Source organism: Schistocerca americana, chromosome 3 (assembly GCF_021461395.2).
Source record: "Schistocerca americana isolate TAMUIC-IGC-003095 chromosome 3, iqSchAmer2.1, whole genome shotgun sequence".
Taxonomy (NCBI): domain Eukaryota; kingdom Metazoa; phylum Arthropoda; class Insecta; order Orthoptera; family Acrididae; genus Schistocerca; species Schistocerca americana.
The window spans coordinates 272,794,111-272,811,090 of NC_060121.1; the positions used below are offsets into that span (position 1 = coordinate 272,794,111).

Here is a 16,980-nt window from a genome sequence, read left to right on the forward strand (position 1 = left end):
CCTGAATACATTTAAATCGCTTTGGTTTGGTGAACTATCATGCCCGTCAGTAGCCTGGAAAGTTTGTCGAAACTGATGCCAACGAGAGTCTCGTTTCCACCATGGTCGAAAAGTGGAAAATTGGAGATAGATAGACAGACGAGGATTATTCAATTTGGTACGAACAATGTAAAATTGAGCAAAAAAATTTAAACCATTTGTTCAAATACGCGAGCGCCCTACTCCTACATTCACGATTGATTCAAAACAATGAACTAATTTGAAGTTAAAATCTTCTGGGTTATTAGGCCGCGTCATGTTTCTTCTAAAATGTTCGAGGTTTCGGCCCCCCTGCTGGGATCTTCCTCAGGATCTTTTGGTGTCCACTACTGCTAGAGCAGCAGTAGTGGACACCGAAAGATCCTGAGGAAGATCCCAGCAGAGGGGTCGAAACGTCGAACATTTTAGAAGAAGCATGACGCGGCCTAATAAAACGTCAAACATTTTAGAAGAAACATGACGCGGCCTAATAACCCAGAAGATTTTAACTTCAGTGACAACGGCCACGAAAGCCTGCAGACTTAAATGAGCTAACTTTTTTGAATAACTACAGGTAGCTATAACAGTTAGCAGAACTTATTGTCCTTGAATAATCCATTGTTTGCTCATAAATTTAAGTTCATGGTACTGTTTATACATTCGAGCAGAATTTACTTTTGTTCACGCATTATTTCTTCAAGAGGAATTTGTGTTTTGAAGAATTTATTCTTCGAAAAGGAAGTTACTCCGTTTTGATTAAAGAAAAATTTATTCCTCGCATATTACTGTTTTCTGGCTAAGTATCTCTATTCAAATCAGATTGCGCCAACTAGCCTCTAGGGATTTGCCAACTAACCCTGAATAGATGTAAACTTTTATAAAATGTGAAGCTTCCTGGCAGATTAAAACTGTGTGCCCGACCGAGACTCGAGCTCGGGTCCTTTTGCCTTTCGCGGGAAAGTGCTCTACCAACTGAGCTACCGAAGCACGACTCACGCCCGGTACTCACAGCTTTACTTCTGCCAGTATTTCGTCTCCTACCTTCCAAACTTTACAGAAGCTCTCCTGCGAACCTCGGTCTGCTAGTCTCGGTCGGGCACACAGTTTTAATCTGCCAGGAAATTTCATATCAGCGCACACTCCGCTGCAGAGTGAAAATCTCATTCTTTTTATAAAATGTATTTTTGGGGTTACCTAAACATTATTTAATTAATGGGTCGTGCATGATTCTGCAGTCACAATGTCAAGCTACCTGCCGCATTTATTACAATCTCTCCAAGCATTGCGCAGAAAATAGAAAAATCGAAAACCCAAAATATGTGCCAACTAGCCAACGTCTCCCCTATGACCATACACGCGCTTCCAAAAGATTATTTGAGCAAAGCTCTTCGTTTGAAGGTAAGTTATGGTGGATACTTTCCTCATTGAGAGGTCTACTTGAATTAGATTTCAATGGCCGTATTCGAATACAACGATTAGGTGCACTGACGAAATGAAAAACCGAACATCAAGAACGAGTTGTGCGACAGACATGAAAGTTGGTAGGCATGTTTCTACACCTGAAAGATGGTGTCTATTAAATTTGGCAAAAGTAGCGTAAGAGTGGCGCTAGTAGCGCAACTGTGAGGGAACAAATCAGGTTTGCCTTAAATACACGGCGTAACGGTGGTGAGGGTTAGTTGCCTTTGAGACTGGACGTGGTGAGTTGATGTTAGTCAAGAATGCCTTTACGGCAACAAAGATGTCATTATCAATACCTCACTGAGTTTGAACGAGAATATGTAATAGGGCTATGAGAAACTGGATGTTTGTTCTGGAATACTCCAGAAACACTTGACAGGAACGTAGCCACTATAAGTGATTGCTGGTACCGGTGATAAGGAGAATGTACCGCGGCAAGGAGACCGGGCTCCGGGAGACAACGTGGCACTATCGAGAAGGAAGACCACCGTCTTCGGCGAATGGCCCTGCCACATCGTACTGCATCTGCAGCAGCAATTTGAGCAGCAGATGGTGCCAGAGTGGCACAATGAATTGTTACAAATCGGTTACTTCAAGGGCACCTCCGAGCTAGATGCCCTGTAGTGTGCATTCCACTGACCCCAAATCACCGCCATCTGCGACTCCAGTGGGGTCAAGCAAGAGCTCATTGGAGGGCAGGGTGGTCTGTTATATTTCCTGATGAAAGCTGATTCTGCCTCGGTGCCAGTGATGGCTGTGTGTTGGTTAGGAGTAGTCCAATTGACGTCCCGCAACCAAACCCTCTGCGTGCTAGGCACACTTCATCTGCAGTGCGATTTAGTATGACACCAGGAGCACCCTTGTGGTTATCCCACACACCTTAACCGTAAATTTGTACGTCAATCTGGTGATTCCACCTGTTGTGCAGATATTCATGAACAGCATTCCAGGAGGTGTTTCCCAACAGGATTTGCCCGTCCACATAACTTTGTTGCAAGCCAACGTGCTCTATAGAGTGTGGACATGTTGCCTTGGGCTGCTCGATTACCAGATCTGTCTCAAATCGAGTTCATATGGAATATCATCGGACGACAACGCCAGCTTCATGCACAAACAGCATTAACCGTCCCTGTATTGGCCGACGAAGCGCAACAAACATGGAACTCCATCTCACAAACTGATGCCCGACACCTGAATAACACAATGCATGCACGTTTGCATACTTACATTCAACAGTCTGACGATTACACCCGTTATTAAGGTACCAGAGTTTCGTATTTGCAATGGCTCATCTCACGCTTATGTTAACGTGTACCCAGTATGTTGTCCTCGATGGTGAGTGTTCATTGGAGGTGAGGGCATTATCTGGAGAGCCCCAGGGAAGTGTGGTAGGTCCGCTGTTTTTTTCTATCTACATAAATGATATTTTGGATAGGGTGGATAGCAATGTGGGGCTGTTTGCTGATGATGCTGTGGTGTTCGGGAAGGTGTCGTCGTTGAGTGACTAGGAGGATACAAGATGACTTGGGCAGGATTTGTGTTTGGTGTAAAGAATGGCAGCTACCCCTAAATATAGATAAATGTAAATTAATGCAGATGAATAGGAAAAAGAAACCTCTAATGTTTGAATACTCCATTAGTAGTATGGCGCTTGACACAGTCATGTCGATTAAATATTTGGGCGTAACATTGCAGAGCGATATGAAGTGGGACAAGCATGTAATGGCAGTTGTGGGGAAGGCGGATAGTCGTCTTCGGTTTATTGGTAGAATTTTGGGAAGATGTGGTTCATCTGTAAAGCAGACCGTTTATAAAACACTAATACGACCTATTCTTGAGTACTGCTCGAGCGTTTGGGATCCCTATCAGGTCGGATTGAGTGAGGACATAGAAGCAATTCAGAGGCGGACTGCTAGATTTGCTACTGGTAGGTTTGATCATCACGCGAGTGTTACGGAAATGCTTCAGGAACTCGGGTGGGAGTCTCTAGAGCAAAGGAGGCGTTCTTTTCGTGAATCGCTATTGAGGAAATTTAGAGAACCAACATTTGAGGCTGACTGCAGTACAATTTTACTGCCGCCAACTTACATTTCGCGGAAAGACCACAAAGATAAGATAAGAGAGATTAGGGTTCGTACTGAGGCATATAGGCAGTCATTTTTCCCTCGTTGTGTTTGGGAGTGGAACAGGGATGGTAGTTGTGGTACGAAGTACCCTCCGCCACGGACCGTATGGTAGATTGCGGAGTATGTATGTGGATGTGGATGTGATTTTGTAATGTTAATCGTTTAAATATGTCACCTAGACAAATGTATTCCAAAAATTTCATTGCTGTTGTTGTTGTGGTGGTCTTTAGTCCTGAGACTGGTTTGATGCAACTCTCCACGCTACTCTATCCTGTGCAAGCTTCTTCGTCTCCCAGTACGTACTGCAGCCTACATCCCTCTGAATCTGCTTAGTGTATTCATCTCTTGGTCTCTCTCTACGATTTTTACCCTCCACGCTGCCCTCCAATACTAAATTGGTGATCCCTTGACGCCTCAGAACATGTCCTACCAACCGATCCCTACTTCTAGTCAAGTTGTGCCACAAACTTCTACCCAATCCTATTCAATACTTCCTCATTAGTTATGTGATCTATCCATCTAATCTTCAGCATTCTTCTGTAGCACCACATTTCAAAAGCTTCTATTCTCTTCTTGTCCAAACTATTTATCGTCCATGTTTCACTTCCAGACATGGCTACACTCCATACAAATACTTTCAAAAATGACTTCCTAACACTTAAATCTATACTCGATGTTAACAAATTTCTTCACAAACGCTTTCCTTGCCATTGCCAATCTACATTTTATATCCTCTCTACTTCGACCGTCATCAGTTATTTTGCTCAACAAATAGCAAAACTCCTTTACTACTTTGAGTGTCTCATTTCCTAATCTAATTCCCTCAGCATCACCCGACTTAATTCGACTACATTCCATTATCCTCGTTTTGCTTTTGTTAATGTTCATCTTATATCCTCCTTTCAAGACATTATCCATTACTTTCAACTGCTCTTCCAAGTCCTTTGCTGTCTCTGACAGAATTACAATGTCATCAGCCAACCTCAAAGTTTTTATTTCTTCTCCATGGATTTTAATAGCTACTCAGAATTTTTCTTTTGTTTCCTTTACTGCTTGCTCAATATACAGATTGAATAACATCGGGGAGAGACTACAACCCTGTCTCACTCCCTTCCCAACCACTGCTTCCCTTTCATGTCCCTCGACTCTTATAACTGCCATCTGGTTTCTGTACAAATTGTAAATAGCCTTTCGCTCCCTGTATTTTACCCTGCCACCTGCAGAATTTGAGAGAGAGTATTCCAGTCAACATTGCCAAAAGCTTTCTCTAAGTCTACAAATGCTAGAAATTTCATTATTCTGAATTAATTGTATTTTGGTGTTGTGATTTTTTGCCGTCGTGTATTTTGTTGCAAAATGTGAAACATAGCCATTAATAATTACTGGGAGAGCTTTGCTGCGAACCTGCCTGCAGGCGAAGACACATTTCATTCGAGTATGCGACTCGTCAAACGCTGTGCTAGACAGAGCGTTCGTGATCTGCGACCATTCTGCGTAATGCGTGGTCGTTTCGTTACACATGTACTTCATCAGACACGCTCTCTACAGGACAGTTATCGATTTCGAGAGAAATTGCAGGCTAGCAGTTGGGAGTGTGTTGGTTGTTATTAGCGTGCGGTCGTTGTACCTCGGGGTTGCTGGAGGTCAGCGAATGGCACGGCGCATGCGCAGTCTCTCGGCAGCGGCGTGGACTCACGGGCTGGGGGAGCGGGCGCGTGCTCACCTTGGTTGCTCCTCTTGCAGACGTAGCCGCCCACGGCGGAGCACCGCTGCCGCTGCCAGTAGAGGCCGCTGGGCACCTGCGGGTTGGGCGAGCTCACCCACTGCAGACCCAGGCACGCGCCCGACTGCGGCGTGTGTTCTTGGTCCCGCAGCCAGCCTGCCCCAACCAGACCAGACATTCACAATATATACAGGGTGTTACAAAAAGGTACGGCCAAACTTTCAGGAAACATTCCTCACACACAAATAAAGAAAAGATGTTATGTGGACATGTGTCTGGAAACGCTTACTTTCCATGTTAGAGCTCATTTTATTACTCTTCAAATAACATTAATCATGGAATGGAAACAGACAGCAACAGAACGTACCAGCGTGACTACAAACACTTTGTTACAGGAAATGTTCAAAATGTCCTCCGTTAGCGTGGATACATGCATCCACCCCCAGTCGCATGGAATCCCTGATGCGCCGATGCAGCCCTGGAGAATGGCGTATTGTATCACAGCCGTCCACAATACGAGCACGAAGAGTCCCTACATTTGGTACCGGGGTTGTGTAGACAAGAGCTTTCAAATGCCCCCATAAATGAAAGTCAAGAGGGTTGAGGTCAGGAGAGCGCGGAGGCCATGGAGTTGGTCCGCCTCTACCAATCCATCGGTCACCGAATCTGTTGTTGAGAAGCGTACGAACTCTTCGGCTGAAATGTGCAGGAGCTCCATCGCGCATGAACCACTTGTTGTGTCGTACTTGTAAAGGCACATGTTCTAGCAGCACAGGTAGAGTATCCCGTATGAAATCATGATAACGTGCTCCATTGAGCGTAGGTGGACGAAACTAAAACGAGCTCTAACATGGATATTAAGCGTTTTCGGACACGTGTCCACATACCATCTTTTCTTTATTTGTGTGTGAGGAATGTTTCCTGAAAGTTTGGCCGTACCTTTTTGTAACACCCTGTATATTCACTTATGAAATTTGTTATTAACAATCCGAACGAATTCAAAAGTAATAACAGTGTACATGGCTACAACACTAGGAGAAAGGATGATCTTCACTACTCAAGGTCAAATCTAACTTTGGCTCAGAAGGGGGTAAATTATGCTGCCACAAATGTCTTTGGCCACTTACCTAATAGCATCAAAAGTCTGACAGATAGCCATATAGAATTTAAAAGCAAATTTAAAGAATTTCTGAATGGCAACTCCTTCTACTCATTAGTTAATTTTTTGGATATAGTAAGTGGGTAATTTCCCCACCCCCACCCAAAAAATAAATAAATAAAAAACATTAAGTCTCATGTAATATTTTGTGTAATGTAATATCTGTATAGACACATTTTATTAACCTGACACGTTCCACGTTATTACGAAGTATCGTATTCATGATCTATGGAACAAGTACTAATCTAATCTAATCTAATCAGCAGCAGCACCACAAGACCTGACCACACTACACTACAACTCTACCCTTCACATCTAGATGTACTGTAAGACAAAAAAAAAACTGTGTTGTACCACAAAGGAGATGTACGAATTGACATTAATACAGGTTTTGACGCAAAATGAATAGTTGTATACTCTGGCGGCCGATGAATGAAAGTGCTCAATGGCACAGCAGAATTGCTGAGGATAGTAAACAGGTGACATACCGATACCAGGCCATAACGTGTTTGCAAATTTCATTCCGTATACTCACAAGGGGAGGTCGTGATGTTCGGGTCACGGATTTACATCGAACTTCGTACACTTTTAGTATTCCATAAGGACAACGTAGAGTGCAAGTAGTAAGGCGTACTACTTAGGCGATTTCGAGAAAATCAGAAGAGAAATTTTAAACGTCAGTGATATACCGGTGCGTTGCGCCCCTAAGTACGACATGGTGCCAGTTATGCTGTTAGCGTTCAAGCTCCGTAATCGGGGGATCGCTGAATCGAAACCCTCTCATCCTTTATTGTAAATTTATATTTTTCCAACACTAGTGATATTATTTCGCTCATGTTATATTTCAAAGGTAATATAATAAGGAGACAGCTGTATCTGCATAAACGTAATTGAATTTTCAATATTTTTTGCTGTTTACTAATGTTTATTATTACAATAAATATCATGCTACTTTTATTTCTATAGGCAATATAAAAACTTTATCAAGAGCCTTCACACGTCTTCGTATTTGACTGACAACGAACGAGAAACTGCTTCTCATGAAGATGCTATCAAAATACATTCAATCGTACTTCGCCAGTTTTCGGCAGGATATTTACGAAAATGTCTCGTTACACGTGGTTTGCAGCCAAATTGTCGGAAGACTGAGAAATTTTCCAAAACGCCAATGAGTTTTGTTTTTTCTTGGAAACTCTGAAGATTCAATGTGCTTTCGGGAAGACTGCATTTACTAGATGCCGTAGATGTAGTAGTTTTTATTCAACTCTCCTCAACCCCTCAGTATTCCTAGTAGATGTAGTTGTTTTTATTTAGCTCTACTCAACCCCTCGCTCTAATACAATCGTAGTGGTCATCTTTATTTATGTCTTTTTTAAAGTCATCAGTCTTCTGATTGCTCCGATGCGGTCCGCCAAGAATTCCTCTCTTGTTCCAACGTCTTCATCTCAGAGGAGTACTTGCGGCCTACGTCCTCAATTACCTGTTGGATGTATTCCAATCTCCGTACTCCATTACAATTTATACCATTTACAGCTTCCTCTAAGACCATGGAAATTATTCTCTAATGTCATTACACGTGTCTCCCCTACGTCCTCAAATATTTGTTGGATTTAGTCCAATCTCCGTCTTCTCCTACAGTTTTTACCCTCTACAGCTCTCTCTAAGAGCAAGGAAGTTATTCTCTGCTGTCATTACACATACCCTATCATCCTGTATGATCTTCCTGTCAGTGTCTTCCATGTTTTCTGGTATCGGAATGAAGAGGCAAAGAAACTGGTACACCTGCCTAATATCGAGTACACAGAAGTGCCGCAACACGTAGTAGGATGGACTCGAGTAATGTCTGAATTAGTGATGGAGGGAACTGACACCACGAATCCTGCAGTGCTGTCCATAAATCCGTAAAATTGGAGATCTCTTCTGAACAGCACGTTGCAAGTGTAAGGCATCCCAGATATGCTCAATAATGTTCATATCTGGCGAGATTGATGGCCATCGGAAGTATTTAAAGTCAGAAGTGTGTTCCTGGAGCCACTCTGTAGCAATTCTGGACATGTGGAGTGATGTCGCATTGTTCTGCTGGAATTTCCCAAGTCCATCGGAATGCACAATGGACATAAATGGATGTTGGTGATCGGGCAGGATGCTTACGTACGTGTCACCCGTCAGAGTCGTATCTAGACGTATCAGGGATCCCATATCACTCTAACTGCACACGCCCCGCACCATTACAGAGCCTCCACCAGCTTGAACAGTCCCCTACAGACATGCAGGGTCCATGGATTCATGAGGTTGTCTCCACACCCATGCACATCCATGTGCTCGATACAATTTGAACCAGTCTCCTCTGACCAGGCAATATGTGTCCAGTCATCAACAGTCCAATGTCGGTATTGATGGACTCAGGCGAGGCGTAAAGCGTTGTGTCGTGCAGTTATCGAGGGTACACGAGTGGGCCTTCGGCTCCGAAAGCCCATGCCGGTGATGCTTCGTTGAATGGTTCTCACGCTGACACTTGTCGATGGCCCAACATTGAAGTCTGCAGCAATTTGCGGAAGGGTTACACTTTTGTCACGTTGAACGATTCTCTTCAGTCGTCGAGAGTCCCGTTGTTGCAGGATCTTCTTCCGGCCGCAGCGACGCCGGAGATTTGATGTTTTACCGGATTCCTGATATTCACGGTCCACTCGTGGAATGTTCGAACTGGAAAATCCCCACTTCATCGCTAACTTGATGAGGCTGTGTCCGATCGCTCGTGAGCCGACTATAACATCGCGTTCAAACTCACTTAAATCTTGATAAACTTGCATTGTAGCGGCAGTAACCGATCTAGCAACTTCGCCAGACACTTGTTGTCTTATACAGGCGTTGCTGACCGCAGCGCCGTATTCTTCCTGTTTACGTATCTCTGTATTTGAATACGCATGCTTATACCAGTTTCTTTGGTGCTTCAGTGTATTTGTTTCTTCGCGGATTCTACGGAGAACATAATCATTGCCTACCTCATCGTTCCATTTAACTTTCAATATCTTCTATAGCACCGCATCACTATCATTTCTATTCACTTCTTTCGCGGTTGTCCTACAGTCCATGGTCCACTTGTATATACAACTGTGCTCCAAACGTGCATTCTACAAAGTTTCATCATCAGATTAAGGCCTATGTTTGATACTAGCAGCCGGCCGAAGTGGCCGTGCGGTTAAAGGCGCTGCAGTCTGGAACCGCAAGACCGCTACGGTCGCAGGTTCGAATCCTGCCTCGGGCGTGGATGTTTGTGGTGTCCTTAGGTTAGTTAGGTTTAACTAGTTCTACGTTCTAGGGGACTAATGACCTCAGCAGTTGAGTCCCATAGTGCTCAGAGCCATTTGACCCATTTTTTGATACTAGCAGACTTCTCTTGGCCTGCAGAGTCCTCTTTTACTGTCCTAGTCAGCATTTTGTGTCTTGCTTCGTTCGTCATGTGTTACTTTGCTTCCAAGGCAGCAGAATTCTGTAACATTGTCTACTTCATGATCACAAATTTTGACATTAAGTTTATCGTTAATGTCATTTCTGTTACTCTTCATAACTTTCATCTTTCTTCGAGTCCTGATATTTATTTTCTTTCGCTCTGAATCTGTATGTCGCTCGTGAACATTTATTTTGTTTTCGTTATTGCTTCTTCGATGCATAGATTGAATAGTCGGGGTTAAAGACTATAGCCTTGTCCTAGATTCTTTTTACCCGAGCACTTCGTTCTTGATCTTCCATTCGTTTGTACATATTGTATATTATCTTTTATTATCTATAACTTACTCCTCTTTGAATTTGTAGCATCTTGTGCATTTTACATTGTCGACCGCTTATTCTAGATCGAGAATTCCTTTGAATGTGTCTTAATTTTTTCCGAGTCTTACTTCCTTTATCAATTGCAAAGTAATTGGTGCCCTTACGTTTCCGAAATATAAGCTGATTATCAATTTTCTTATGTAATCTTCTGTATATTGTCATTGTAAGCAAATTGGCTGCATGGGCCGTTAAGCTAATTGTGTGATACGCCTCGCTCTTATTTGCTCTTGCTATATTCGGGAATTTGTGGATGATATTTTTCCGGACATATGACGGTATGTCTCCATACTCAGAAATTCTACACACTACCTAGAATAGTATCTTGGTTCCCGTATCTCCCAATGATTTCAAAAATTCCTATCTAAAGCTATCGATCCCATCTGCCTTATTTGATCGCAAGTCTTCCAAAACTGTATTAAACTCTAATATTGGATCCCCCGTGCTCTTCCATTTCTCTCTCAATCGTGTCATCTGAACAAGTCATTCACTTCACAGAAGTCTTCAATGTACTCTTTTCATCTGAAATTCCCATCGCACTCTTAGTGTTGACATCCTCGCTTTCAATTTCACCAAAGGTTATTTTAACTGTCCTACATGTTGTATCAGCCCTTCAGACAACCACTTCTTTTTCGATTACTTCATTTTTTTCCGCAGCCAATTCGCCTCGACTTTGGTGCACTTTATGTTTATTTCATTCCTAAGTGTCGTATATTTCTTCAGTCCTGAGTTTATCTGAACGCTTTGTACTTCATTCATTCGTCTATCATTTGAAGTACGCGTATGCCTTCTGTTACCCATTACGAAAGATATATGTTGGACGAAGGAATTTGCTTCGTCCAAAATGAATCTTTTACTCTGTAGCGGAGAGTGCTCTCTTTTGAAACTTCCTGGCAGATTAAAACGTCGCATCAGGGCGAGACCCGAACCTGGAGCCTTGACCCTGGGGGGCAATGCTCTTACTAACCGAGATACCCAGACACGACTCACAGCTTCAGTTCGGTCAGTACCTCTCCCATTAGTCCGCAGCTCGTCGTCTAGGGGCTCTGGATCACGGGATCCCAGTTTCGGTTTCCGGCGGGTCGGCGATTTTCTCCGTCCAGAATCTGGGTGTTTGAGTTTCCACGATGTTGAGCACCATACAAACAACATCATCATCATCACCTCTCCCCTTCCGGGTTCGAGTTCCGGCCTGCAACACAGATTCAAGCTGCCAGGAAGTTTTAATATATTTCTTGACTAGAACTGGAACGCGGATTCTCGGAATTTTGAGAGTACATTTTCCACGGTCCACAACGTCTCTCTCGTGCCGTCTCCCGATAGAGGTGCATTTCTGTGACGTTCTAGGCCTACATAAAGAAACTGGACGAACCACAGTGTTTTTTCTAAATTCCTGCATCTCTTTCATTAATCCAACTCTATAAAGATCGCAGAACGATGAACGAATACCGGTTGAACGATCATTTACTTAGCGTATTAGTTTGGACATATTTTCCATAGGACTAGATTTACGAGGTGGTATCCAAAAGTTCCCGGAATTTAAAATTTGCGCTCAAATTGTTACGAGAACACAGAAATACCGTTCCGTGTCTCCTCACACATCCCTCTTGAATCAGTACTGTAACTGACGACGAGTGGAATGGCCTGATGTTGAACGGCCTGGGTACGTGAGCTCAGGCATGCTCCTTGTGGAGGTTGGGGCTTACGACGTCTGACCACCACAAAGGAGGATTGCCGTACTGTACAATAAGGACATCAACATCAACTTCCTCCCCTTCAAAGTACTCCCCCTCAGATAAAATACACTTGTGTGAGCGTTTTTTACAATCTTGGAAGCACTTCTTGAACTCATTTTTCGGTATGGTGTTCAACTTCTTCAGAGATTCTGTTTTGATCAGGTAGTGTCAAACGGCGTCCTTTCATGGTTTCCTTCAGCCTCAGGAATATAGTCGCATGGGGCAATGTTCGGAGAATACGGTGGCTGAGGCAACATAACTGTTTTCTTTTGCCAAAAAAAATTGCGAACAACCATTTGAGGTGTGAGCGGGAGCATTATCGATATGCAATTATCACGAGTGCTTTTCCACAATTCAGGTCCTTCTCTTTGGACTGCTTTACGCAAACGGTGCATATCTCCAGCTAGTAGTCCTTACTGACCGTGCGACCATAAGGCAGGAACTCATGTTACACTATCCCACCGTAATCGAAGAAAACAGAAGAATTTTCACCTATGATCGAACTCCTCATACTTTCGGTCTTAGCTTGCCAGGCAGTTTCCATTGGGATGGTTGGGCCTTTGTTTTAACGTCATACCCGTATACCCAGGTTTCATCAGCTGTTAAAACATTCTTTAGAAGTTCTAGATCGTTGTCGACTTCATTCAGCAATTTCTGAGCGATGACTCTACGACGTCGTTTTTGGTCGAAATTCCACAGTTTCGGAACAAACTTTACTGCTACACGTTTCACGTCCAAAGAATCAGAAAATAATTGCTTGGAATGAGTCGAAGGATATGCCCACATTATCACAAATCTTCCTGATGGTGATTCGGCGATCTTCCACAACCATTTTATTTACTTCTTCATCATTTTCGACAGTAATTTATGTGCTAGGGCGTCAAGGGCGGTCGTCATCTTCAGTCTTCTCGACTCTCTTTGAAACGTTTATACCACTCGTAAGCTCTTGTCTTATTCATAGTATAGTATTGTATTGTGTGCTGACCGGGGGCCTAGAAACCACGGAGAGGCTCCGTCCCCGCCACAGCCGCAGTGGTCCACAACCCCACGACGACTAACGCAGTCTACTTCACTCCTCCGCCGCCCCACATCGAACTACTCTTTCAGGGTTATTGTGCGGTTCGTTCCCCGGTGGACCCCTTCCCCCCCCCCCCCCTATGTTTGCGTGGTAGAGTAATGGTGGTGTACGCGTACGTGGAGAACTCGTATGCGCAGCAATCCCCGACGTAATGTAGCTGCGGCGGAATACTTTGAAGGGGAACCAGCCCGCATTCGCCGATGCACATGGAAAACCGCCTAAAAACCATCGACTGACTGGCTGGCTCACCGGACCCTGACACAAGTCCGTCGGGCGGATTCCTGCCGCGGACCAGGTGCTCCTTCCCAGTTCGGAAAGCCGTGCGTGAGATCGCACGGCTAACCGGGCTGGTAGTCAACATTTAGAGTGGGGTGCTGCACTTTATGACATTTTCAAATCAAAATGCAAATTATTTTATCCATATTTTTCGTAAGTGTTTTTACTTTCGCCTAGCACTCGCCGAGCGGTTCTAGGCGCTACAGTCTGGAACCGCGCGACCGCGACGGTCGCAGGTTCGAATCCTGCCTCGGGCATGGATGTGTGTGATGTCCTTAGGTTAGTTAGGTTTAAGTAGTTCTTAGTTCTGATGACCTCAGAAGTTAAGTCCCATAGTGCTCAGAGCCATTTGAGCCATTTTCAACGGTCAACAAGAAACTAAATGTTGAAAACAGCTGAAAATGCAAACATTCATCAGGAACATGTGTATCAACAAAGTAAAAGAGTTTTTAAAATCGGATGTATGAAGTCCTCAAAACTAAAAATTTCTGGTTAGTTTTTGATCGTGTCGCGTATGACGTATCATATACACTGTCTGCATGATGTTGAAGTACTCTCACAGCCTTCGAGATTCTCATGTACAATATGTCAACTCTGTCCCTGTGTCTATATCCGGGATATCACTGACCAGTTACAACAGTTTTGGGCTTGCTTGCCTCAAGAGAAGGAATAACGGCTGTATGACACCCTTTTCCAACCGAATCAGTGCTTTCATCTAGACCAGAGTGGGCAGTGTCATATTGATAAATGGTCGGTCAGCATCTTTGTGAATTTGGCTCGATTTTGTAATCACGGAATTAACATCACATACCCTCGCAACTCGTGAAGTTTCATTTCATTTCTTCATCTCACTTTTTTTGCAGACTCTGGGATGTATAGGATGACGTTGGAGAAAGAGCTTTTGTAGCGGTGTTGGGGTCTTCACTACGTCATGCAGCCTATGTACTATAAGAAGCTAATGTGGACTCACGTTCAGTTAAAGCAGAACATCTTGAACGACTAGAGATAGAACAATCATATTCACCGGACATGTACATTAGCGTGTTATGCAGAAAGTGAGGCACCTCGATCCAGCACGTGTCCTGCTGCCTAGTAGGCAGAGGGTCTGCCATGGATCCTGATAAACTGCTCCATTCGTGGTGGCATCGACGCATATAAGGCGCGAATGGCATCCTGTCGTCCAAGCTGCATTCATCTGGTTCCAAAGTTCATGTGTAGCAGTCGGCATCGAGTCACAGCGCTGCAGTTGTCGTTTCTCTCTATCGCGCACATTTTCGATTGGCGACAAGTCTGGTGATCTGGCGGGCAGGGGCGAAAAGCTGAGATCCCGTGACACCAAGAAGGGACGTGTTAGTTGTAACCGCTCTTTCGAGAGTGGGTGTTCAGAAACGAATATTAAATTCAGTACGAAATGACCCAAGAGCCAAAAAACGGTAGTTGTATTTCGAAGTAATAGTTAGATAAAATTTTACAAAGAGTAGATATTTGAAATAGAGTAACGCAAAGTAGTACAAAGGGAATCCAAGGAAGATATAACAGAGCTGCGTCTTGTTTCGAATATAATATACAAACAAAATGCGCAGCATTGTTAGCTCTCTTGAGTCTTTGTTCTCAATGGTGCATGTTCGCAGTCTTCCGTGGTAGTCGGAAGTTATGGATTGTAAGCCCTTATGAAATATCATTCTGATAACTGGATTAGACAGTGGAGTGATGGATAATATATTATTTTGATAGTCCGCAGCTGGTGGTCGTGCGGTAGCGTTCTCGCTTCCCACGCCCGGGTTCCCGGGTTCGATTCCCGGCGGGGTCAGGGATTTTCTCTGCCTCGTGATGACTGGGTGTTGTGTGACGTCCTTAGGTTAGTTAGGTTTAAGTAGTTCTAAGTTCTAGGGGACTGATGACCATAGATGTTAAGTCCCATAGTGCTCAGAGCCATTTTTATTATTTTGATATATTGGGAGAGAAAATAGTTGGACCTTATCATTCTAATATCTTTGCCGATCGTTGTCAAGGCGATTCTGCTAATAAACGAGACGTGAGATATAGTGCCCGTTAAAAGACTAAATCTGTGCTGAACAGATATTGAAAGAACTCGAACTTATAATTAATTTCGTGTTATGAGAACTAAGAAGCTTAGACAATGTAAAGCCAGAGACATATTTATGATTTATCAGATATTAATGGTAAAGGACAGTTTCATGGGAAATCATATCTTTGGTGATAGGAACGCGAAGGAATGTGGTACGGACTGACTGTTATTATACCGAAACGATACACACTAGGATCAACTTCTCCTCCACTGATTCCCCAATGCCATCTCTCATTAATTTAAGAAGTGAATTGTGTCAATAAAACAGAATATATACGAGACATTCTCCGTGTTTTCTAAATGCCAAAAATCAGCTAGTACATAGACAATTATATCTGTGAATATTCAAGGTTATTGAGAACTGATCAACTTGTTATAGATAATAGGATTTAACGAAGGCATATTGACTACGAAGGTAACTAAATCAAATTATTTGGGAAACAAAAATTAGAAAAAATAGACTGGAACCCGATTGCCATGTTATTCCCGAGCAGTAAATAAAATCAAAAAATGGTTCAAATGGCTCTAAGCACTATGGGACTCAACTTCTGAGGTCATTAGTCCCCTAGAACTTAGAACTAGTTAAACCTAACTAACCTAAGGACATCACACACATCCATGCCCGAGGCAGGATTCGAACCTGCGACCGTAGCGGTCTCGTGGTTCCAGACTGCAGCGCCTAGAACCGCACGGCCACTTCGGCCGCCAATAAAATCACTGTCTTTGGATCCGTCGTGGCTGAAAGTGCATGAAATATCTCTGGAAATAGAAAACGAGATCAATTTTCAACTGCTAGTTCACACAATTAGATTCACAACGTGATTCAGAGATGCTTTATGCCCGACGCACACGGCAGGGAATGGCTCTTAACTAGTCGAGACAATATATACACAAGCTTTTGAGATCAGCTCCGCTGCCGGTGGGAAATGGTGAAGCGATATCTGTGCAGTCGCCACGACGGTGGGTGTGTAGGGCATATCGTGCAGCAAGATGTGGTCCTGGATTGTCTGGTTGAAAAGTGGCGTCTGGGATATTGTGCAAAATGGGTATGGCTACGGATCGCAGGATGTCATTCACATAGGTCACACGGGTCACAGAGCCTTGGACACGCAGCAACTGTGATTTGTGGTTGTACTCAATAGCACGCTTCGCCATAAGACCTCGAGTTGGTGTTATATGTCTTATGCGAATACAGTCACCTGTTATGCCGCTCCCCCTGTCTGAGACAAACTAAAATGCGGCCATCATTTTCAAACAAACAGAACCTATCTGATACCATTCCTGTCCCCAGTGACGTTGTTCCGTACACCATTGCCGTCTAGTGCTTTTCTACACATTAGTCAACGGTAGGGGGAGAAGTGGACGAGGTGCACGTAACGATCCCGCAATAAACGGCGACGGATGTCACTCCCGATAGTGTACAATGTTACTAAAATGTAGACTTTTACGGCCGGAAATGTCACGTCCATTACAATTATCCGGGCTGTTA

At 43.7% G+C, this 16,980-nt stretch overlaps 1 protein-coding gene across 1 annotated transcript in view; it reads right to left on the reverse strand.

Annotated features, from left to right (window-relative positions):
• LOC124606012 overlaps positions 1–16,980 on the reverse strand; it is a 532,599-nt gene that overhangs the window by 258,609 nt on the left and 257,010 nt on the right. Inside the window, exon 10 of the mRNA XM_047137975.1 lies at positions 5,329–5,484. Within this exon, the coding sequence (XP_046993931.1) occupies positions 5,329–5,484 (156 nt within the window). The remainder of the gene's footprint in view (positions 1–5,328; positions 5,485–16,980) is intronic.